Source organism: Prosopis cineraria, unplaced genomic scaffold (genome assembly GCF_029017545.1).
Source record: "Prosopis cineraria cultivar Desert tree isolate PC_DT_omini unplaced genomic scaffold, ASM2901754v1 PC10, whole genome shotgun sequence".
In the NCBI taxonomy this organism is placed as follows: domain Eukaryota; kingdom Viridiplantae; phylum Streptophyta; class Magnoliopsida; order Fabales; family Fabaceae; genus Prosopis; species Prosopis cineraria.
In genome coordinates, this window is record NW_026555341.1 from 31,658,908 (window position 1) to 31,685,143 (window position 26,236).

General features: G+C 32.6%; 3 protein-coding genes across 3 annotated transcripts; all 3 read left to right on the forward strand.

Moving 5' to 3' along the window:
• The first annotated feature begins 6,220 nt into the window (after positions 1-6,220).
• Positions 6,221-7,828, forward strand: LOC129322911 (uncharacterized acetyltransferase At3g50280-like). The gene has a single exon (XM_054969371.1). The coding sequence runs from the start codon at positions 6,297-6,299 to the stop codon at positions 7,731-7,733; it is 1,437 nt and encodes a 478-aa protein (XP_054825346.1). The 5' UTR covers positions 6,221-6,296; the 3' UTR covers positions 7,734-7,828.
• A 7,953-nt stretch (positions 7,829-15,781) lies between these two features.
• On the forward strand, positions 15,782-17,347 carry LOC129323220 (uncharacterized acetyltransferase At3g50280-like). Its single transcript, XM_054969829.1, has one exon. The coding sequence runs from the start codon at positions 15,816-15,818 to the stop codon at positions 16,491-16,493; it is 678 nt and encodes a 225-aa protein (XP_054825804.1). The 5' UTR covers positions 15,782-15,815; the 3' UTR covers positions 16,494-17,347.
• On the forward strand, positions 16,493-17,227 carry LOC129322559 (uncharacterized acetyltransferase At3g50280-like). The gene has a single exon (XM_054968859.1). The coding sequence runs from the start codon at positions 16,493-16,495 to the stop codon at positions 17,225-17,227; it is 735 nt and encodes a 244-aa protein (XP_054824834.1).
• Positions 17,348-26,236: the final 8,889 nt, after the last annotated feature.

The following is a 26,236-nucleotide window of genomic DNA, read 5'->3' on the forward strand; positions in this document are numbered from 1 at the left end:
AAATTAAAAAAATAAGTGATTTTTAAATACTTTAGAGATTTTACAAAAAGTGATTTATTTTGTAGAGTTTTTTAAAAAAATTAGGAATTATATTATGTTTGGTTACATTCAAAAAAAATTATTTTTTAATATTAATATTAATATAGAGGCCCAATAGTTATAAAATTATATATCATCAACGTATAAAAGCTGCTTTCATTAAAATTTCTCATCCCTATTTAAAACAAATAAAAAACTTTTCTTATATAAAAAAGTGCATTTTACTTATAAAAAAAGCTTAAACAAACGAACTCTTAAAATGCCAAACTATTAATTTTAAATGAAAATTTGACAGCAAACAGTATAAAAATGGAACTTCTTAGGGCATTTTGCCCTCACATCATCATTATCAATATCATATAGTATTTAATATATAGTATTTAAAGATAAAAATCATACTTGAGTAACAACTTTGAGTAACCTTAAAGTACTTATATACAATTTTAATCAATATAAAACTTCACACACTACTCAATCATCAATCAAAGAATCAAATGATAAAAAAATTCCAATCAAACTAGTGGAATGTTGTTCAAACAAAATATAGACCATAAATTCAAATAAAAATAAAAACTAAATATAATTCCCATCTAATCATATATTATTAGTCTAGCATGCATTTTAAAGTTATCCATAACTTAAATTTCATGTGGGTTTTAGCTAAAGATAATTTTTTTTCTATGAAACATTTCATTGGACACCTTGCATTCAACAATAATAACATAAAATTAATATAATGTAATCTAATAAACAAAAGCCTAATCAAAAATCAAACATGCTCAATGAAATCCATATTTGATAGGCTAACACCTAAGAGGGAGGTGAATTAGGTGACACTTAAAGATTTTTAAAAATTCAAGGAGTAAATAACGTAAGTGTGAAGGAAAAAGAGATTAAACATATAAGATTTATCCTAGTTCAGTCCAAACTCAGCCTATGTCCAGTCATCAAGATCACACTTGAGATTTTCAACTAAAATCACAAGGTTCAATAGGTACTTGTTACTACAGTAAAACTCACAAGACTTAACTTGTCTTGAATCAACCAACAAGTATTGCTACAATTCAACAACTTGTTACAAACACTTAAAAAAATCCCTTTTTAAGATTTCAGAAGAATAAGATAAACTTTCACAAAGGAACTCTCCTAAAGAGTGGATAAATTATAATTGAAAGCTTATAAATTTGTGAGAGCTTTTTTACAATTCTTTTCAAGAATGATGAATGAATGCTAAATGATTAAGCATATTTTGAAACCTTTTTGAATGCTCAGATAAAGAACAGTTTGCTCAAGGATCAAAAGTTCTTACTCAGATTTGAATTGTATCATATTTATAGTTTTTGACAGTTGACAGGCCATTTCTTATGTGCATCTTGTTATATCATGCATGAAATGACTTGTATCAAGTTCTAGATATGTATATGTGATAAACTAGGTGTGAACTCCAAGGTATCTCACGCGTGGTTTTGAGTATATGAATATGCAACCCATTCTGTGTGCAAAAATTTGCATGCAATCCTCTTACTCTCACGCATGGTTTGGCTGATAGAAAGCCAAAATCATTTCTATGTGACAAATCTTGTGTGCGACCAACTTGTCTTCACGCGTGATATGGCTGGCAAAAAGCTAAGCCTAAATCTATATGACAGAACTTACATAGAACTAACATGCTCTCATGTGTGGTTTAGCTGACAAAATGTCAAAGCCAATTCTAAGAAACAAATCTTACATGGAAGCAATAGACTGTCACACGTGAAATAACTTGTTTCATACCCAAACCATTCGGGAAGACATATCACTCATGGAACACAACAACACTCATGTGTGAAATGGCAAGTTATAAAATTTGGACCACTCTGGGATACAAATCATGCTTGAAACCGTTATGCACTCAAGTAAGATTTTGCATGATTAAGAGATATTGAATTGTGAATCACAAATCACACAAGTATGCAATTTGAATAAGGCTTGAAAAGATTTAAGACTCAATTTTAGCAAAGTGTGTTCAAGAGAATGCAAAATCATGCGTGGTTACCATCAACTCTCGCGTGTGAAATAGATCTTGCCATAATGCAATAAAACACAACTTGACAAATCTTGTGTGCAAACCAAAGGCTTGCTTGCATGATTTAGAACACAGAAGTATTGTCAAGGCATCACACAAATACAAGTAATAAATTATGCATAAATCACTTCTTGATTCTTGCATAAAACATTAGTTGGTGTGCCTAACTTGCTAATCTCATGAGTGATCATACATAATCACGTGTGATTCTTCAGTCCATAAAGAACTCAGCTTCAATGAACTACTACAAGCTAAAATGATATAACTTGCAAGCTTGAATGTACTAAGATGAGTCTTAATGTTCATAAAGGACACTTATGAGCTAAAGATGATGCATTCATTTTAATGATAATGAAATATGATTAAACTCTCAGAATTTTCACATTGAATCTAAAAGAATTTAAATAACTTATGTTATAGTTCTTTATCTTCTCTTGATTCTTCATGCTCTTGAAGTTTTGTCTTTATCTATGATTCTTTATATATCTGCACACATAACAAACCCCTTTTCTCTTAGTTTTGTAATCATCAAAACATATAATCCAACAATCCAAACAATAATCAAACATAAAAGCTAGTTAAACTATTTGATCTAGCAATCACAAGATTCATAAGAAATGAGAAGAGAAGATGTGAGGACACTTATAGAGTTGATGCACATATAGTCAATGAAGGAGAAGAGGAAACCCACGACGTTAATGATTGAAGAAGGAGAGCCCCACAGCATTGCAACCAACTGCAAACCAATGGTAAAGATGCTTGGCGATGAAGAAATGGGAAATAAAGGAGAGGAAAAGGAGACGGCGCATAAATGAAATCTAAAATGGGAGGGGGAGTTTTTTAAAACATATATTGGATGGTTATTTCCGTCCAAAATACAGATGACATATTGGAGGATTATGTTAAACAACCATCCAATATAATTTTTTAATTATAAATTTTTAAATAATTTTAACTTTAAAATAGATATTGCACAGTTCTTTAAATAAACATCTAATATATCAATATATATTAGATGGTTATTCACAAAACTATCCAATATTCTTCTCCACATCTCATTATTAGACAGTTAAGCATATAACTATTCAATTAGATTCGTCATATCTAATTAAATTTGTAGTAGTAATGCCAAATCAATTTGGTTTGGTGCTTTGTCTATTCATGCCTTTGAATTAGTGACTATTGATTTTTCTACTTGGCTTATCAGAACTCTCACTAGGTTGTATAAGTATGGTTTGGATTTTCAGGTTAGAAGTCTTATTATATTCCTTAACCTAGTATAGGAAAAAAAAATCTTGCATTTCACAAAGGGATTATTTGTCATCTGAGGTAAGTGATTAAGGAATTTCAATAATTGTTTTTTTTTTAATCTTTTGGAGGTTTGTGTTTGGTTTGGTTCTAACAAAAGGGATACTAATGCTTCTAGAATTTGTGATTATGAGATAATGTGGAATATATTTCCTATGACAGATAATTCTCAACTGCTTTGGAACACAAGGATGAAAATAATTCAAAGAGGATTGTAGCACGTACTGTCTTGCTATCCTTTTTGTCAACTCTGAGTTCATGCAAAGCTTCATTTGGAAACAGTCTTCTTACATTGAGCCAAATTGTTTCAATCTCCTTTGCTTTCAAAGTGTGCTAGCTTCGAACAAAGAAGCATCATCGAATGAGATCTCCATTTAATGCAGTCTTACATTTTAGTGCCATGGAAGGAAATTATTTCACTGCCTCCTTTTGAAGCATTACTTTTTTCTTCCGCTGGTGCAAGATATATGAAAGCTTGCTAACTATTTTACTTTTGTTTCATTTAATGTTTCTCAGAACTTAAAACTTTTCATTCCCTCATTCCCTTTAAAATTATTGCAGACTAATGTACTGTAAACTAATTTCTTTTTATTAATTGATCATTTTATAAAAATCCTGAGAAATTTATATATTTGACGGAGAAATGTATATTTTCGAATAGAAGTTTTAACGTAAAATAAAACTATAAAAAGAATATCATAATACAAAATGGCACACTTGTCAGACACCCAATGATCTTATCAACCTTTTCCAACTTTACTTTCTGGCAATGACATTTCATATCTAGCTTTTGCTTTTCTGATGCTTTTGTCGACATTTGTCTTTACAGGCACGAAAATTTAATTTATATTGTTTATTGCTTGTAAACAATATGGTTTGATATAATTTATACATTGAAAGTTTGATTTTCATGATTTTGAAATTTAAAATTGTCCAAAGTAAATAAGACTCACGGGTTGAAAAGATGTTGGGAGAATGGCAGACAATGAAACTGGCGACGAAGTTGTCACCTAATTTTACTTCAATCATATGCAACCTATCTTACAATAAGTTTTGTTAGGAAATGACCAAACTATTCTGATCGCAAAATGACAATATTATAAATTTATAATTGATGGGTTGATTTTGAACCAATAAATAATCCTATAACATCTTCTATTTTATTGGCATTTTAGTACACTTCAGATAACATTTTTGAAATCTCAGATATATTTTTTATTTAATGTTCAAGATAAATATTGTGAGAAGTAAATTAACTCAAAAAATTTAAAAGAAAAAGTTATTCTTTTCATCTATTATGAATATCAACAACGTTCAATAATAACAATTTGCAAACTTACTTTGTTAAAACAAATATATAAACTTTTTAAAAATACTTTTACAAAATTAAACATTATTCCCTCTTATTCTTATTGTAAATTATTTTTCAACTATTTCGCGCATCCAAAAAAAGTTAGGCCTTGTTTGGTTTCAGTCTTTATTTTTTATTTTTAAAAACTGTTTTATAATACAGTTTTCAAATTTTTTTTGAAACAAAAATAAAATGAAAATCCATTTTGTTATGTAATTTAAAAATAATTTTAGAATTAAAAAATATATTTATTGTGATAATTATAGGCAATTAATGGTAGTGATTAATAATAAAAATTATTCAAGAAAATTATAATTTTAAATAATCAAATTTAGTGTATTTTAAAAATAAGAAAAATAAAATAAAAATAACTTAAAGTTGTTTCTATTTTTTATTTTAAAAAAAATGAAAAACGTTTTGAAATAACTAAATAACAAACACTTATTCAAAAAAAATTAAATTTTTTTAGTTTTATTTTAAAAATAATTTTTAAAAATGAAAAACAAACAAGGTTTTAGTTTTTTTTATATCATAAAAAAATAAAATGTACTGTTATTTTTATCATTAATTTTAAATAATGATACAACTTCATTAAATACTTTTACTGTAATCAATAAAAGATAAAATTTTAAAAAAATATATTTTAATTATTATAAGATATTTTATATTTTAGATTAAAATTTTTTTAAAAGATGTCCTACAAATAAAATTAAAGAGCATCCTATAATATTATTTAAATCCTCTCTCCACTTAAAAATAATATTAAAAAAATATTATAAACGAAACCTTTTTTATATTTTTAAATTTTTAAAAATTAAAATATAATTAAAATTGTCTTATAATTTAAAAAAATATATATATTCTAAATCAAAAAAGAAATGGACGCCCGGCATGTTAGCTGGTCTTACTGATCATTCCAAGATGTGACGTGACAACCAATACATGTCTCACGTGTGATAAGTTGAACGGTTTAGATTGACTGTATGGGTCTCTTAATTAAAATTTGATTTTAAAAACAATATAATTATATTAAATATCTTTATTTTAATTAAAAAAATATAAAATTAAAAAATAATTTAATTATTATAAAATATTTCATATTTTAAATTAAAATTATTTTAAAAAAATATTTTACAAATAAAATTAGAGAGAGTATTTTATAATATTATTTAAATTTTCTATTCACTTAAAATGTAATATTTAAAAAAATATCATAAATAAAATTTTATTTTTTTAATTTTAAAAAAGTAAAATATATCCAAAATTGGAAGGTAATGAGTATATTCTAAACCCAAAAAAACAAACGGACACGAGGCATTTTAGTTGGTCTTACTGATCATTCTGGCATCAAGATGTGACGTGACAACCGATACATGTGTAATGAACGGTTTAGATTGATTGTCTGGTTCACGTGATTAGAATCTGATTTTCTTCTCAAGTCTGCTAAGGGCAATAAATTGAAGCAGTTGCAGAGAAACACCGTCGGTCAAAAGAAAAAACAGAGAAACACCGCACAATTTCACAAACTATCACATGGAGACGGAGGCCTTCCGAGTGATCTCCACAACTACGATCCAAGCACGAAGCTGCCTTATTAATGGTGACTTACGTCAACAAATCGACCTGAATCCATGGGATCTTCAATATTTAGTATTTGGCTACGCTCAAAAGGGGCTTCTCTTTCACAAGCCCTCATCATCATCATCCTTAAAACACACACAGACAGTGATCCAACACTTGAAGGACTCGCTTTCTTGCACACTCGACTTCTTCCAGCCGCTCGCCGGCCGTCTTGTTATTGTCCCGAACGGCGGCGATGACACGTTATCCTCCGTCTTCATCAGTTGTAACAACGCCGGAGTAAGCTTTGTTCATGCCATAGTTGACAACACTACAATTGCCGACATCCTCGAACCCACTTGTGTTCCTCCAGTTGTGAAATTCTTCTTCCCACTTGTCACATCGAAGAATTTCGAAGCAACTCGGATTCCATTAATGGCGGTTCAAGTCACAGAGCTGGTTGACGGCATCTTCATTTCTTGCTCTATGAACCATTGTGTTGCTGACGTGAAGCCGTTCTGGAATTTATTGAATACGTGGGCTCAGATCTCTCGAAATGGTTTAAACCACGTAGCTTCAGACTTGAAGCTCGCTTCATTTGAACGATGGTTTCCTCATGATAATATTGAACGACCCATACGCATCCCATTCAAAAAAATAATGGAGAATTACCACAAGGAGTCAACTAATTCGCTTCAATCACCTCAATTTTCAAGGAGGATATTTCATTTCGAAAAGGACAAACTTGCAGACCTAAAAGCGAAAGTTAAATCTGAGGTACAAGATGGTGTCATCAGCAACAAAATCTCCTCTTATCAAGCTATTGTAGCCCATGTTTGGAGGTCGGTGATCAGAAACCAGAATCTTGATCCAGAAGAAGAAGTCACTTACATATTTCATGTATCTGCTAGATCTAGAGTTTCTCACCCACCAATAGAAGACAATTATTTTGGAATCACAGTACATTTTTCTACTGTGACGATGAAAGTAAGGGATTTGGTGGGAGATGGAGGACGTGGGAGGTTTGCTTTGGAAATGAACAAGATGGTCTCTTCATACACAGAAGAAAGAATTAAGAGAGACTTTGAAGCTTGGGTACAAAATCCAACGATGCATGAACAAAGTGCCATAATTGGGAAGTCTATGAGATCAAGTAGCTGCCCGAGAACCAACTTTTATGCCATTGACTTCGGCTGGGGACGGCCGAAGGCGGCTCCCGGCGGCCCGGCCAATAAAATGATGTGGAAGCTGGCGGTTGATGCCGGAGCAGAAGAAGGTAGCTTCGACATCGAGCTTTGTGCCTCCTATGAAATACTGGAAGCTCTGGGAAGAGACCCTGAGTTCATGCATGTGGCGGCGCCGCCGCCACCGACAGAGTTATCAAGTAAAGTAGCTCGGACTCGGCTCTAACATTGAGCATCTCTATCTTTGTCAGAGTGATTAGATTAGGAAGGTTTAACTCAATGTATGATATTTTAATTTTATAAATTATATTTGTATTTGTTTCTGAATTTGTCCAATTTGAACCATATGATGACCTATGATTAAAAAAAAAAAAACCATATGCTGATAAAAATATGACGACCATATCTTCATTTTCAAAGAGAGATTATGCGCTTCATATATCCCTATCCCGTGTGGTGGAGGGATAAGTGTGTGAGTTTGCTTGTTTGTACGTATTTGACCTCTTAAAAAAAAAATTATAACGAATATCTTCATTTGGATACTTTTTTTTAATATTTTTTTTTATCCTTTTACCACTAGAACTATCAATAAAGGCCTAAAAGAGTAATCTACCAGGCAGCTCTTATCGGCTAGTATTGATCATGACACAAGAAAGCGCGAGGGAATGTTTTTCCCCCATTTGCATTACTCGGCAACTCTAATAACCCTGTACGATGAAAAATTGAACAATAATAACATTACTTGAGATAAAAAAAAAAAAGACTATACATAACACAATGGCTCGGTGTAAAATATTACAACAAGTTTGTTTTTGAAAAAAAAAATCAATTTCATTAAAGTAAAACAAAATACATAAAAGTTAATGATAATTTTATTCTTATATATATTGTTATATTTTTTTTACCGGATATATATATATTATTGTATATTATTCTCTTTAGCATATTTTGTACAAGATGTAATTATATGATTATACTCCTCTCGTTAAAAAATATAAGATATTTTTTGAGAATTGAATGTTAAAAATATAAAGTATTTTTAATCTTTTAAGTATAATCATTAACTCTCTTTCAAAAATGTCCCTGTACAATAGATCATTTTATATTTTTTTTAAGGTAAAATATTTCATTAAATAAGAGTAAATGTAAAAAAATATTATTAGTTTAAAGATAATGAATAATTTTTTAAAAAAATAAAATTCTATTAAAAATCTTTGAATGTGTCCCCGTGAAGTTGTCCAGTGAGCACATATTTTATTCCATATATTGTTTCTTTGCATCAGAGCCTTATCATCAGTACTGATAGCATCTGGGGTCTCTTTCGGTAAAGCATCAACACACCCTGACCAGCCCCTGAAACTAGTCCTCCCATTTGCACCGTCTTGTCTTCATCTTTGGTCCCACTTCCCACACCATTCCACAGATTCCATTATTCCTACTTTTTCTTTTTACTTCCTTAATTTTTTTTCATTCATATTATTTTATTAAATAATTTTTTAAATTATAGAATAATGAAAGATAAAGATTAGAAAAATGAAAAGAAAACGAAAAAAAAAATAAAAATCCCCTCCCCTTCACCGCGGCTCATTCCTTCATTCCATGGCCAACTATTTCTCAAATTCCACCTTCACACATCTCATCTCATCTCTTCTCTTCTCTGTCCTCATTTTGCACCTCCGATGGTCTCTTCTCAACCTCCTTTCACTAGTTCCCCTTCTTCCTTCACGGGATCCAATAACTCTTCCACAGCAACTCTTGTGACCACTGAGCCCATCTCACTTCTTAGCTCTTTTTTGTCAAATTGGATAGAACTAATTACCTCACATGATAGTTAAGTTATTGAAAATCAAACTAGTCAGGGGTTTAATTGGGAGTCAAATCAAAATAAGGTCAATTATAATAAAATACTATAATTTAAATAAGAACACATTAATTATCAATACATTCAGTTATATATAAGTCTTAAATATCATATAACATACAACAATAATTTTAATAATAATAAAACATAACAACATTTTTCCTTTTTTTAAAAAAATAATTAATTAAATGAAAAAATAAGTTATAATAAATAAAATTGGCATATTTTAAAAATAATCTAATTAAGTAATTCAAATTTGATTTTCCTAATTTTGTATTTCTTTTTTTTTCTTTTACTCCCAAGTGCACAAGCTCACAAAATAACTATCCCTGCAATAATTATTAGAAGCTTCAGAAATTTTGAATCAAGAGTCTTACCAAGTAACTTAGGAGCTCTAGTTTAAAAACTTTTACTCCCAGAAGTGTTCTCGCATGATGATTCCTCGCATTAGGGAAATATTTTAAAGTAAGTTTGGTAACAGAAGTTGAGTGGAAACTTGACTGAGATTCCAATTAATACAGTATGGAAAAGAGAAAAGGAAGAAAAGAATATATTGAAGATATAGAAAGAAATATAGAATATATAAATTCAAAGAAGAAAAATGTGAAATCTTAGCTTATTCATTTAAAAGGCTGTACAAAGTAAATGAGTTAACACACCATTTAAACCTCAACATTAACCTTATAAATAAATGTGAGGATATTTTAGAAATGTTAAAATTAACTGAAAATATTTTAAAAAGACAACAATAATTGAGAAAATTCTAAAAAGATAACAACAATATTAAATATATGCAACATTACAATAATTAAAACGAAATGCGGCTAAATCATAAAATTTATTTTCAATGTGTTCCCTTTAATCTACAAAACATTCTTAAGTAGTCTTTTTTTTTTTAATTCCCATCAGTCCGCCATTGGCAGGAGAAAAGCAAGGGGAATCTTTTTTCTTTTTTGAGACACCCATCAAATGATGTCGTGCATGTTTGGATTATAACATAACCTCAGTTAGAGTGAGTCAAACCTCGGTTAGAGAAAAAAAAGTGAAAAAATAATGTTTGGATTAACAAAATATCTCAACCACAGTTAGAGCAAAACGAGCGTTTATTCAGAAGCTGATAGTTGAGGCTTTTTTCCTGGCGTTGCGTTGATCTAACCGTTGGAAGCATTGATTATCTTTTCAATTTGTGCATGTTTTCTCTCTCCTCTCATTTATCCAACCCACGAGCTAAGTTCCAGCTTCTCATTCCAGCTTTCTCTTCTCCCGTGACCTCGCAAACTGAAGAACCAGATCAGAGCTCCACCTTCGTTGCTCGTCCGGCGTCCAAGCTCATCTCCACTGTGTTAAAGCAAGTGACCTCCAGCCGATCTCCAGCTTGTTGTCGTCTCTTCTTGTGTCCATCGTGTGCCTTCCCGGAAGTGGTCGTTCTCCCTGGTGCCCATCTGTCTCCGGCGTCGACCAACAGAGCTGCTCCTAGTCACCGGATCTACTGCCCATAAGCTTTTCTTTTGTCTTCTTTCATTGCCTTCCTTGTTGCCTTTTCATTCATGGTCTCTGCTGTAGATCCTGAATCCCTGTTCCAGATCCTGAATCCCTGTTGCAGTCTCTTTTCGCATCTCTGGTCCATGTTCGTCTTTGTTGCCTTTTTCGTTGCCTGCATTCTCTGGTCTGGTCTGTTGTGTTCTTTATGTGGCATTTTCTGGTCTTTCACTGATTTGTGGTCTGCTGCATTTTTCGGTATTGCATTCTCTGGTCTGTTGCATTTTCTGATCTCTTGTATCATGCATGGAAGTTTCTTCTTTTTTTTTTTTAAATTACAGCTTGGTGAAAGTTTCTGATCATCCTTGGCAGAAGGAGAAACTTATGGTTTCTGTTTATATTTTTTAGCTAGTTCAATTTTTTTCCTGTTCTGTGTTTTTGATTATCCTCAGGTTTGACAAAACAAAAGTAAGCAAGGGCTGTTTTTTCCTGTTCTATTTTTTTTCCTCTTCTATGTTTTTTCGGCCAGGGATTTGGAATGGAATGAAATGTGAACAAAATAAAAGTAAAAAAAAGTTTTATTAGCTTACCCTCATAAATAAAATTATATTTGTCATCTTTTATAGGTTTAAGGATTGATCAAAAAATTCTTGGACTGGAATAAGGGTTGATCAATAAACTAGAATAATTTTATATACTTGCATAGAATGTGAAATAAATTATGTTGGTGAACCTTTGTGTTGCAAAAACATTTGTCCCCTAAAATATACAAACATGTAATACACACGCCTAATGCTTGGTGATTCTTCCTGTTTTTGTATGAAATATTCTGGAGAAAAAAATATGTTAAATTGATACATATATGTAGAGATATATATTGATTTTGCATGTTTGTGATGGCTGGCTAGTCTATACAACAATGAACAGAGACAAAGGAAAAGCTGTGTGGAATTCAACTTTAACAGAAATTTTCATTAAAGAATGCTTGGAACAAGTGTACAAGAAACAAAGGAAAGGAACTGCTTTCAACAAAAATGGGTGGCAGGCAATAATTGAGGGATTTGAGGCGAAGACAGGAAAAAAGTATGAGCGAAAGCAATTGAAAAATAAGCTAGATAACATGAGGAAAGAATGGAACGTATGGCATAAGTTGTTTTCAAGTGAAACCGGCTTAGGATGGGACAGTGACAAGAATACTGTTGATGCTCCAGATGAGTGGTGGGAGCGAAAAATCTTGGTATGCTTTAGTTGTTAAGTGTTTTTAAAATTAGAATTTAATTTAAAAATTTTAATTGTTGGTTATTTGAATGGTTGCAGGAAAATCCTCTTTATGAAAAATTTAGATATAAAGGTCTAAGATTTGCAAGGGAATTAACATTGATATTCAAGGATGTCCTAGCAACTGGGGAGACACTTTTTGTACCATCTGCTACCCAGACCCAAATAGAGGATGATGATGATGAGGATGTGTACCGCCCTACTATTGACCTTCGAGAAGGCTCCGGTGATAGTGAAGAGGAACTAAATTTATCTGACACTATAGCACCTACGGGGGTCACCGATGAGTTGTTGGGCTTGAATGTCACTATAAATACCGGTGGAACTAGTGGTGATGGAAGTCAAGACAAGAGAAAGAGGGTGGTAGGCGTTGGTGGGAGGAAAAAGCAAAAAGTCCCTGCCTCAATGAAAATAGCAGATGCGATGAGTGAAATGGCCAAGGATAATAGAGCTAGAACAGAGACAGTGAACAAGATTTTGGCAAATGACATAGGAGTTTCTGAGGTTGTGGCTCACTTAAATGGACTTCCAGAAGTTTTTGGTGATAAAGATTTGCATTGGAGATGTGTCAATCTTGTTCTATACAAGCCTATGCGAGATGCTTACTGGCAACTTAAAGACCATCCTGATCACTTGGTCAATTGGTTGAAGCACCAAGTCTACCATCTACCGGATTTTATTTCAAAGAATACATCAGGATGAATTTTTATTTAGGCTTATGATGACTTGACTGGTGTTTATTTTGACTTAAAGACTACTTGTAGTTGCTTTTGGCTGACTTGTACCTCGCTATGCTTATGATGACTTGACTGGTGTTTATTTTGACTTAAAGACTACTTGTAGTTTCTTTTGGCTGACTTGTACCTCACTATGCTTATGATGACTTGACTGGTGTTTATTTTGACTTAAAGACTACTTGTAGTTTCTTTTGGCTGGTTTGTAATGAATATTTAACTCTTATCTAATGCTTATCTTATGCTTTATTTTTTATGTTATTAAATGATATTTATATACTATGTATTTTATATTATATACAAATGATATTCATATACTATTTTACCTCAGGTTGAAAATCATGGAAGATTCAAATGAATATATGTTAGGTTGGAATGAAGGTTGGGATATAGATGTAGCTCATCAACTACTTCCCTTGTTACAACAAGATATATCTGAGCAAGAAGAAATATGTCAATTAGTTGGTGAATATGTGATGCCATATGTGTGTAAAGAGCCACGAAGAACTAGCAGGCAAACAGGGCAAATGTGGGTCAATGAGATTTTGCAAGGTCATCCTGATCGTTGTTATGAAATGTTTCGAATGGAAAAACATTTGTTTAGGCAACTGTGTGCGACACTAGTTGAGCTTGGTCTAAAGAAATCTAAAAAAATGGGAGTTGAAGAAATGGTTGGAATGTTTTTGAATACAATTGGACATGGAGTTGGTAATAGGATGATACAGGAACGATTTCAACATTCAAGGGAAACTGTCCATAGAAATTTTCATAAAGTATTAGCTGCATGCCTTAACCTTTCCAAGGCAAACATAAAACCACTTGATCCTTCATTTCAACGATGTCATTCAAAAATTCAAAATGATCCACGGTATTGGCCATTCTTTAAGGATGCTATAGGAGCAATTGATGGCACTCATGTGCCATGTGTGGTTAGTGTTGCTGATCAAATTAAATTTATTGAAAGAAAGGGATATGCAACACAGAATGTCATGGCTGTATGTGATTGGGACATGTGTTTTACTTTTGTCATTGCGGGATGGGAAGGTACAGCTCATGATGCCCGAGTATTTGATAATGCCATATCAACTCCTTTAATGCATTTTCCGCATCCACCTCCAGGTATATTTTATTAAAGTAACTATAATAATTATTGCATTAATTTAATATTGGTCAAATTTACAACACTTCCTTTTATTTAATAGGTAAATATTATTTGGTTGATTCTGGTTATCCAACACTAAATGGGTATCTTGGTCCATATCGTTGCGAACGTTATCACCTTCCAGACTTCAGGCGAGTTGCAGGATTTGCAAACAATAATGAGGTCTTCAATTATTATCATTCAAGTTTGAGATGCACTATAGAAAGAACTTTTGGAGTATGGAAGAATAGGTTTGCAATTATACAAAAAATGCCCAAATTTAAATATAAAACACAAGTTCAAATTGTTTGTGCAACAATGGCAATACATAACTTTATTAGGAGAAATTCAATTACTGATGAGCAATTCATTCAAGCTGAAGATGAAAGTGTAGATGTCCTTGAGGAAGATATCGATATTGGTGAGGCATCCTCGTCAAATCTACCCGGATCATCAAGACAGATGCAACATGTTCGTGATATAATTAGAGACCAGCTTGTAAATCATATCAATTGAACATTAGTTTATTTTAGGTTTTTGTAATTGAATATTTAAGATATTTTACTTATTAGTTGTGATTTTAAATTTAATATTTTTACTTATTAGTTAGTCTAAAAATATAATCATGCTTATTTAAGATTTAATATTTAAGAAAAAAATTCATACTTATTTTTGTCATTAAACATTTTAACTGGCTTTTGAATCAAATTATCCAAACGAATTTCAGTTTATCTAACTAACTTTTAAAAATAAGGTATCCAAACATAAATCACGTTACATTAACTGACTTTTTTTTTAACCTTAGTTTGCTAACCTCAGTTGAATCTTAACTTCAGTTATAAAATTTTTAATCCAAACACACCCGTCACCAATTGAATGTCTCGTCATCTAAACACCACGTAGCCATATGTGCATATATATAAGCTCAGTTAATTATTTTCTTTAATTTAATGAAAATTATATAATTTTTTTATTACAAAATATAAAATATTTTTTGAAGAGTTAAATGTTTAATCTTTTAAAATATAATTATTATCTTTTTTAAAAGTATCCCTATTAATAATAATTTTATATTTATTATATGGTATTTAATAGAAGTAAATATGAAAAGATAGAATTAATTAAAAGGTAAATAATTATTTTATTAAAAAATAAAATTTAATTAAAAATATTTTATATTTTTAAACAAACGGATACATGCTTTCCAATTAATAATAATGACTAATTGACTTGAGTAGTCTCATGTTCTAAAATCATATACATGGTTTCCAGTTGGTCGGCATGCATGGGCCCACCTAATTATATTAAATTATGGTTTCTAATTGTCAAGTTCAGCAAGTACATGTGATACTTTGAATAAAATTTCCTCTAATAAAAAAAATTTATAAATAAAAAAAGTATACCTGTAATATGTAATTTATTTATTCATTTCTCAGATAATGTCTGAAATAAGAAAATATTCCCATCACTATAGTTTCGGTGACAGGAACATTATCATTCCGGAATATATATATCAATATGATATATTATTTTTTGCCAATATGAATGTATATCAACGCCAAAACATATTCATTCACTTATTTTCCTTTTTAGTTGAAAAAAATACTTTTTTCCCTGGCCAGATGCTATAGGTCATCACTTTCTCAGTCTTCATCTCCATACAACGTTATATAAAAATTAAAATAATTAATCACGAATAGCATGGATGACAAATCATCGAGACCTTGACATCCGCATAATTCTTTGATATTATCTTGTTGGCCCATAAAAGGCCTAAGACCAGCAATTGCAAAGTGAAACCAACTCCATTCCAATATGAAAGCCATCCAATTGATCTCCATAACTACAGTTCAAGCTCGAGGCCATGTTAACAATGGCAACTCACCACAGCTAATTGACCTGAATCCATGGGATCTTCAGTATCTACTACTTGAGCATGGTCAAAAGGGACTTCTTTATTACAAACCCACTTCATCATCATCGTTTGAACACACAGAGACAGTGATCCAGCACTTGAAGGACTCGCTTTCTTCCGCTCTCGACTTCTACCTGCCCCTCGCCGGCCGTCTTGCAGTCATCGCCAACGAGGAGGACGACACCTCCTCTGTCTTCATCACTTGCAACAATGCTGGAGTAAGCTTTGTTCACGCCATTGCCGAGAATACTACAATTGCAGACATTGTGGAACCCACTTATGTTCCTCCAGTTCTCTACTCTTTTTTCCCAACCGGAAATTTTAAGAACTTTGAAGGAACTAGGGAACCATTAATGGCGGTTCAAGTCACAGAGCTAGTGGACGGCATCTTCATCGCTTTGTCAACAAACCATTGTCTTGCTGATGTGAAGCCGGTCTGGGATTTTTGGAATGCATGGGCAGAGATCTCCCGAAATGGTTTAAACCACATAGCTTCAGATTCACAGCTCGCTACATTTGAAAGATGGTTCCTCATGGTCACATTGAACGTCCTTTACGAATTCCATACAAAGAAATAATGGAGAATTATAGGAAGGGATCTACTAATTCAGTTCAACCAGGTCCATTCTCTAGGAGGATCTTTCACTTTAAAAGGGAAAAAATTGCTGAACTCAAAGCAAAAGCTAACTCAGAGGTCGAGGATGTTGTCATCAGCAACAAAATCTCCTCCTTGCAAGCTGTGCTCGGCCATGTTTGGAGGTCTGCTATCAGAAATCAGAATCTTGACCCTGAAGAAGAAGTCACTTACGGATTCCTCATATCCGCTAGATCTAGAGTTTCACATCCACCAATACCAGACACCTATTTTGGAATCACAGTGCAGTTCATCACTTCCGTGACGATGAAAGTAAGGGACTTGGTGGGAGATGGAGGCCTTGGGAAGTTTACATTGGAAATGAACAAGGCAATCTCATCATGCACAGAAGAGAAGATCAAGAAGGACTTTGAAGCTTGGGTGCAAAATCCAACCATGCGCTCACAACGTGCGGTAAATGGGAGGTTTATGGCAACCAGTAGCTCGCCGAGAACCAACTTTTATGACATTGATTTCGGCTGGGGAAGGCCGGCGGCCGTTCGCGTCGGCCCCGCCAATACAAAGGTATGGAAACTAGCGGCGGATGCCGGAGCAGAAGAAGGTAGCTTCGACTTTGAGATGTGTGCTTCCTACGAAATACTAGAAGCCATGGCAAGGGACTCTGAGTTCATGTCCATGGTGTCGCCGCCGGCATCGATGGGGTTATCCAAACTGTGATAGAAGGAGAGCTTGATGTAATGTTTTCTTATCCCTTTCTTGGTACTGTTCGCAAAGAGTGGTCTAAGCTTCTTTATTTTACGCTGTTGCATTATCAATCGCATGAGATTTAGTGTGATGTGTATTTTGGTACTATGTTTATTTTTATTCCGTATTTATTAAAATAAAATTTATAAAAACTATATAAATTTCTAAAAAATTTGCTTGTCACTAATTTGGACAGTTTATATTTAATCTAGATTGTACACATTTAATATTAATTTTTTTATATTATTAAATTGAGGGTCCAGATTTACTGTATCTGGTCTACATGTAATATAAAAAAATCTCATAATTTTTGTAAATTTTAATTTTGGTAAATTCAATATAAAAATAATTTTCTACCTAGCATTTTCCAAAAAATAATTTTTAATAGAAAAATTTACCCTGATGAATATATACCGAATCATATTTGGATCTGGCGAATGGCCTGAGTTTACTTATTCAATTAGTTTCTTGTGTAGCATGATATCAATAATTTGAATTAGTCGCACAATTATAAGAGATTTTATCATCTAATACTCTAAAAATGTCAAAACTCAAATTTTTGGAGCAAGTATTAGCTTTGATCTTAAGAGTTGTTTTAAATTTTTGGAGAAAAATGCATCTTGAAATTTTTTTTTTGGTCAAGATATCTTGATAATTTAAGTATTGGTGAAATCCAATAGCTATATGTTTGGCTAAATATGAAACATCGCTTAAATAAGTTACAAGGCTAGTTGGCTAAGTAATTGAAGCATCAGGCCCAATATAAGCGAAAGGGGCAGGCCCCGAAACTCAATAAAGGTCACAAAAAGTAAACATGTCAAAGTCCCGTCAGCTGCAAATATTAAACTGTTGGCACGAAGACACGATCTTAAGTAATACCAAAATCTACACCCAAGTAGTTCAATGAAATGGGCTAGTTATCAAAATGGAGAGACCGTGCCATAAGTTTCACGAGATCCCTTATCCTTTGGCAGAACGTGCTAAGTTCAAGAAAAAGGCTTCCGCTATTCCGATACTATAAATAGAAGGACAAAATACAGAAGAAATTAGTTAACACTCCATCAAAGACTCACAAATTTTACATTCATTAGTCCTTTTCAGTTTTTTGTTTTTAGTTTGTAATCTTTTTACATTTCAATAAAAATCATACATTTGTTCTATCAAAGTCTTGTATCTTTTTACATCCAAGTGAATTGTGGTAAGGGAACTCGAGACCCTTTTCGTTATCTATTGAGACCTAGCATCTCTGGCACTGTTGGTATTTATTGTTCATCCACGAACACTATAAGTGAGACATTAATTGAATGAATAGATTTAGGTCACTCAACGAATTCAAATCTATACAGAATCCCATCCCATAGTTTTTGACTATGTTATATGTATCTGTTTCATTGTGCTTTGACAGAAAATTTGTCTTCATGTATTATATTACATAATATTAATTTATGTGTGAATTACTTAATGTTTTCAAAATTATATTATGCAGTCTTGAATATAATTCAAATATTATAGCATAAAGATTATGAGTAACTTGAGGTGAAATACAGAGGATCGAGGCTGGCTCCGAAATGTCTATTTTCATCAGAATTATCTTCAGGGTGTGGCGTTGAACAATTGCCTTAAAATATAAGGGATAAGATGATGAGATGGAGTCACCCGCCGACAGCAATGTAAAACCAACACCATTATTAATAATAATGATAAATGCCAACAATTCAAAGTGATGTTCACATGAGAGATCAAATAGTCTCATAGGCAGAAGGAAAGTGATGTGCACATAATCGTACGCTTACGGTTCGAAGACGTAATATAGCAATGCATCAAGTTCGTTCTCATAAAGAATCAATCAAATAAGATATCAGGGCAATATAGCTTTTATTTTATTTTATTTTATTTTGTTAGAGTTAAGCATGTCTAATTAAAGTGATGGAATGGACAAAATTTAATTACTAAAAAATTACACTTTCTTCACCAAGCAACATAAAAGAATAACTTTGAAGAGTTTTTAATCCCATACTTTTTCATTATTTTTGAAGCATTAATTTGACATCGTTTGAATTATTCAATATGAACAAGGTAATAAATTAAAGCATATCTCTAAGGTGAAAAAAAAAATAAAGTATATATCTTTGTAAATATTTTTGGTTGAGGGTCTTCTCTTCCTTGCTTGTCGGTTTGCGGGAGTTACTATTAATTTCTTTTGTGGTTATTATATTTTAGATGACAAAATATTATATTTTTGAGGGTCTTCGACTGGATGTAGGACAAGCCAAAAAGTATATTACCAAATGTTTCATGTAAAATAAGAATTTAGTCATTGTTTAAATTTTAATTTTTACAATTTAAAAATCCGGATTTTAAATTAATTTGCTTACATCGTCTTTGATTGCCATTCTCGTCTTTTTCCATTTTTTTTTATAATAAGGCAATTTAATTCAACAAGCTAAAAGGATATAAAACAACGACTTGGGCCTTGTATATGAGACAACGAATCCACAAGGTTTCAATCACAACAACTTGGAAACATAAAAGAGGCTCAAGAATACAACACATTTAAAAACACACCAACGAAAAAGAAAAGCAACGACAGAAAAGAAGAGCAGAGGCATACGTCCTTCGGTTCGTATTGTAAAAAGATATCTAACAACCTCAGCATAACTAAGAAGAGGTAGTTATATACTTAATTTTGTTTGAAAATAAATAAATTTTTAATTTTATCTCTATTAAAATGAAAAAAAATTAAATTAAATTACATTTTCTCTCATAGTTATTGAATTTTTTTGTTACATTCTTGGCCTGGAAGAATCACCAAGGCTGCATAATGGTGGAGTAGAAAACAAAAATAAATAGAGGATGGCCGATACACTATTAGAAAAATAAAATTTAGTGAGGAAAGAATTTCTCACTAAACATACACTACTCAAAAAATAAAATTTAGCGAGGAAAGAATCCCTCGCTAAATGTCATTTTTTCTCCCTAAATTATATTTTAGCAAGGAATTTTATTTCTCACTAAATTCATAGCTAAAAAAGGCTTGCTAAATTTAGTGAGAAATCATATCTCTCTTGCTAATTAGCCAGAAATTTAGTGAGGGATTGAATCCCTCGCTAAAATTAGCTAAGGGCTGATTCGCTCGCTAATCCTTTGCTAATACTATTCAAAATTTGATAATTTTAATGAGGAATTAGTCCCTCACTAAATATGCCTATATTTAAAAATAATGATGTCACATCACCTGTCATGTGTGCGTCAACTTATGATATGTCACCAACAACCTCATGCCTTGTCAACCGCCATGTCACCTACTATTTCATACCCCATCACCTGCCACATGTGCAACAATCATGATATATCATTGTCTGCCTTATACCTTTCAAACCTTATACTCTCATTCTTTGCCAATTAAACTGAAAGGCACCTATAATCATTATATTAAAAATTAAATATATATTATTTAACCACATAAATATATCAAATAATATATTATAAAAATATACACACATATACATATTAAATTTTATTTTCAATTATTAATATGTTAAAAATATTTAAATTATTCTTTATATTATATTTTTAATATAATATTATTTTATTAATGAAAATCAACTTAAAATAAAAATATTAAATAATTTTATTATGAATATTTTAGTTAATTTTTAAATTTAATTTTTTTAAATGAAAATAATTAAATATATGATTAAAAATCATTGTCAAAAGTTAAATTTTTTTAGTAGTAACTAGCTAGGGACAGAATCTCTCACTAATTATCTTATTTTAGAGAGAGATTGACAGTCTCTTGCTAATTTTCTTATTTTAAAGAGGAGTTGACAGTCCCTTACTATTTTTCTCACTAACTATCTTATTTTAGAAAAGAATTAGTAGTCCATCATTATTTTTCTCATTAATTCTTTTATTTTAAAAAAGGATTGACAGTCTTTTCACTATTTTTCTTGCCAATTTTAAATCAAACTATGAAATGAACATCTCTCATTAATTTTTTTGCTAATTTAATATTTTAAACAGGAATGGATGAATTTTTTTAGTAGTGATACTGTGAAGAACAAGAAACAAAAGAAGGCTAGCACACTAAGCCTAGGCCCAATATAACAAAACATCAACCCAATTCTTGCGGATTATGAATCTTGCATTTAGAGCGAATCCAAGCCCGGTTCAATGCCCCTCCCAATAAGCCGCAAGGTTTAACAAAGAAAAGTAAAATAGAACCCTCACCTACACGCAAGACCTAGACAGGAGCCCTGCTAACGCTGAGCGCATTGCTCTTCTTAATCGTTTTAATGCTTAAGGTAATTAGTAAAGAACAGACAGAGTACAAAGAATGCCTTCATGTATCACAACTAAAAAATAGTAACGTTTCGCCTTAATTCTTCCCCATACAGAAAAGTAAATGCAGCGGGTGTCATAAAAGACTAACCTCAATTTTTGATTTTATTATTGTTTATTCTGGAAATTAATTGTACAAAATGGATCTGCATTTTCCCTAACATTGAGCAGCACCAACAAGGAGACAGCGGTGGAGCTTTGGACGGCGGATGGCGGACTTCCAATGAGCAAGGATGAGCACAGATGGAACGGCGGGCTTCGAAAGAACAGAGTCAAATGGTAGATTTCAAACAAACAGCGGCGAACGGCTTAGTGAATGACTTCGAATGGCGGATCTGTGTAGTGATAGAAGGGTGACCTTCGAAGGACTGAGAAAGAAATGAAGAGCTGGAAAGGAGAGGCAAGTTGCTCGGTTGAAAAATGAAAAGTTGGGTATAAAATTAATTAGAAAAACACCACAGACACGTCACTTTACAAGCCAAGCGATGTGTATCATTTAGTTATTAAAGCAAAAATAAAAAAAATAAAATAAAATTGAACTAACGTCAAATTATAGAATAAGTGACGTGATATACTATATATTTTTGACCAAAAAAAATTAAAATAAAATGAGAAACCATGTCGCCCCAATTGGATATTGCTAATATATTGCTAATTGATATACAAGATCAAGAATGAGAATGGCCAAGATTTGTGTCGCTAATGAAGAGTCGTTATAGTCATGACTATGGTGATCATATTGTACCATTATAATATTCATTTATAGGTAGTTAAAATAGTAATATTCTATATATTTGTTATGATCCCGTGCATCTTAGCGTATCTGGGATACGATTTCCTACAGCTGTATATATTCTCCACCAGTGAATGATATTTGTGTTGCTTGGGTACAAGAAACTTTTCATGGTACCAGAACATGATCCTGAGTAAGCTACCCACACACCCAACTGAAAGAAAACTATGTGTGTGTGTGAGAGAGAGAGCGAGTGACTGAAACCATGGCTGGCGAACAAAAAACCAATAGACCGGATACACAATCTCCATATTACTTACACCCTTCAGACAACCCAAGGCAGGTCTATGTCATTGAACTACTGCACAATGCAAACTATGGTTAATGGGTAAGTGACATGAGGAACACACTTTTTGCCAAAAACAAGATTGGATTCGTGGATGGCTCTATAGAAATGCCATCATCTAATTTTGTAGATTTGGCTCACAGGATGCAATGTAATGCAATGGTGAAAAGATGGCTCAAAAGTTCGATAAGCAAGGAGGTGAGAAGCAGTGTTCGATATGCAAAGACGGCCGCTGAGATCTGGATCAACTTGGAAGAACGATTTAGTCAAGGAAGTGCACCTCGGTTATATGAATTGCGAAGGGAAGTAGCACTCCTTAAGAAAGAACACTTGAGCGTTTCGTCTTTCTACACCAAGTTAAAAGTAATATAGGATGAAATGTAGTCAATTGCACCATGGCCTAGGTGCAAATGTGGAAAATGCACATGTGATGTCAAGAAGGAGATCACTGCCATGAAAGAAAAAGATTAGCTATACGACTTCCTCATGGGACCTGATGAAGGCTTCACTATAATCAAAACTCAACTTTTGAGTATAAAACCAGCACCTAGTTTGGGAGCCGCATACCATTTAGTTATGAAAGACAAAAAGCCGAGGCAAGTATCCATGATGCAAAATTCAACGCCAAAAGGAGGAGCCTTTTATGTGCAGCGAAATCAAGGAGGAGGGGCAGACAAGAAATCTTCCAAGAAAGACAAACCAAAGTGCAATCATTGTCAAAAGCTGGGTCATACAAAGGATTGTTATTATGAAATCATTGGGTACCTAGATGACTGGGGAAAACGTCCTACTCATGACAAACATGAAGAACGACGAAAGGGTCCTAAGGTCACGTAAAGATTGATGACAATCCCATACCAGGCTTATCAATGGAGTAGTACGAGAAACTATTGCAATACCTGGACAAACATAAAGACACAAAAAAAAGATCATGACAGACAACCAAAGGCTAATATGGCAGGTATTTCTTCCATTTTTGATAAACCATGGATTATAGATTCTGGTGTAACAGATCACATAACTTGCAATGGAGACGAGATGATTGAACGACAGGTGTTAAAGAATCAACAACCTGTTAACATTCCAAATGGTCAACGCATAGCAGTATGAGGTCGTGGAAAGATGCAGCTACCCATTGGAATATATATTGATGGGGTTCTTGATATTCCCAGTTTCAATTGCAATCTCCTTTCAATTAGTAAATTCACAAAAGAATATAACTTTGTTGTAATATTAGTGAAGGATTTTTGTGTGATAGAGGAATTACCTTCAAGGAGTTTGATAAGGATTGGGAGGCACTGTGATAGGCTATATATCTTGGAACCACTAAACAATGAACTTGCAGTAATGAAAGTTAGCATAAAAATGGATCCGAATGTCTGGTATGCAAGGCTTGGTCATGCTCCCAACAATAAGTTGCAGTCTTTAAATTTAATTTCTAATGTTGATGAGAATAAGGTCATAAAGTCCTACGATTCCTGTTTAAAGGCAAAACTTACTAGACTACCTTTTTGTGATCATTCAAAAAGAAGTGCATCTTGTTTTGATCTTATTCATTGTGATATATGGAGAGGATATCGTACACCTTCTTTTTTAGGAGCACACTATTTCCTAACCATAGTTAATGATCACAATCGAACAACTTGGGTTTACTTAATGAAGCAAAAATCAGAAGCTAAACATTATTTAGTTTCTTTCCTGAATATGATTGAGACGTAATTTGGAAAAAGGGTGACGCGCATAAGAATAGATAATGGTGCCAAGTTCACATCTAATGACATGCAGTATTATTACAGAGAACGAGGCATCAAATCACAAACAACATGCCCATATACTCCATAACAAAATAGAGTTGTGGAATGTAAACATAGATATATTTTAGAAGTTACACGAGCACTCTGGTTTCATGCAAGCCTTCCAATACAATTATAGGGTGAGTGTGTTTTAATACTGTTTATATTATTTACAAGGTTCCCTACAAAATCATTCAGAATAAGACACTATTTGAGTTACTCATGAAACGACAACCATCGTATAGCCATATATGAGTCTTTGGGTGTTTAACATACACCTATGACCTCACAAACACAGATAAATTTGGTGAAAGGGGGAGACGTGGTATTTTTGTTGGATATTCGAATGGGATAAAAGGTTATAAGATTTATGATTTTAACAAGCAAAAAATTGTTGTGTCTAGAGATGTCATTTTCTTTGAAACAAAATTTCTACTGCGTAACACCAGTGGATCAGAACAAGCATTCTTTGACTCAATGAAGCCCAATATCTTGTTTGATGATGTTGATCTGGAGCCTACTTCACTGCCACAATCTGTTCAACCCACATCTAAGGCTACTAGGTCTAATTCCCTTGATCATGACCAATTTGAGTCTCCTAACCGTCATGAAGCTCAGGCCCCCTTACATAAAAGCACAAGACACAGAGAGATACCATAACATCTTAGTGATTATGAGGTTCAATTGCCGCACTCTATAGCCCTATCACTACCTAATCCTACGTCAGCATCTTCCTAGGTATATCCTTTATCCAATTATGTCGCCTATGATCATTTCAATAATTCACACAAAGCCTTTCTAATGGCATCTCTGCTATGAATGAGCCTAAAAACTTTACAGAAGCTGTCCACCATAAATGTTAGTGAATTAATGCTATGAAGAAAGAAATTAATGCCTCGAAGAAAAATGGCACTTGGACTATTGAAAAACTTCCATTGGGCAAGAGAGATATTGACTCCAAGTGGGTCTTCAAAATAAAATACAAGCCAGATAGAGACATTGACAAACACAAGGCCCGCCTTGTTGCAAAAGGCTTTATACAGGTTGAAGGTGTAGACTTCCATAAGACCTTTACACCTATAGCAAAAATAGTTATGGTCCATACTTTACTTACTATTGTAGTAAAAAGAGGGTGGCATATTCAATAACTTCATGTTAATAATAGATGTGAGAATCAGGGTGAGCTCAGCCCTTATGAGCTTGGCCCTTAAGGGCTCAACCTTAAAGCTTGGTTACCAAAAATTTAACTTAATTTTAAGGCTTGATCCTTATTTATAGGGTTGAGGGCTGGGCCCTTAATCCCTCTTTCTCAAAAAAAATCTAACGTTTTAATTTAAACATAATACTTTAAAATTTAACATAAAACAAATTAAAGTTTCACATAAAATTTGACAAAGATTTAAAATTTAAAATTTAAAATGAAGATTAAAATCTGCATCAATGTAATCTAAATCCTCATCATTATCATCTAAAAATAAAATATTATATCCCTCAGATGTAGGTCCACTTGTTGAAGATGGAGGTGAAGATTTAATGTCAATTATCTTTGCAACTTCTTCTTCATTACGTACAATAAATATTAATCAAATTATACCATTATCAAACAAATATATGTATGTATTTGTGTGTGTGTGTGTGTGTGATAACCAATTTATCAAGGCTTGAAAGGCTACTCGAACCCGAACCCTTTTTCACAAGGCTTCTCAGAGCTAGGCCCTCAAGCCCATTTACTTTTAAAAAAATTAATTTCAAAACTCAAACCCTTATTT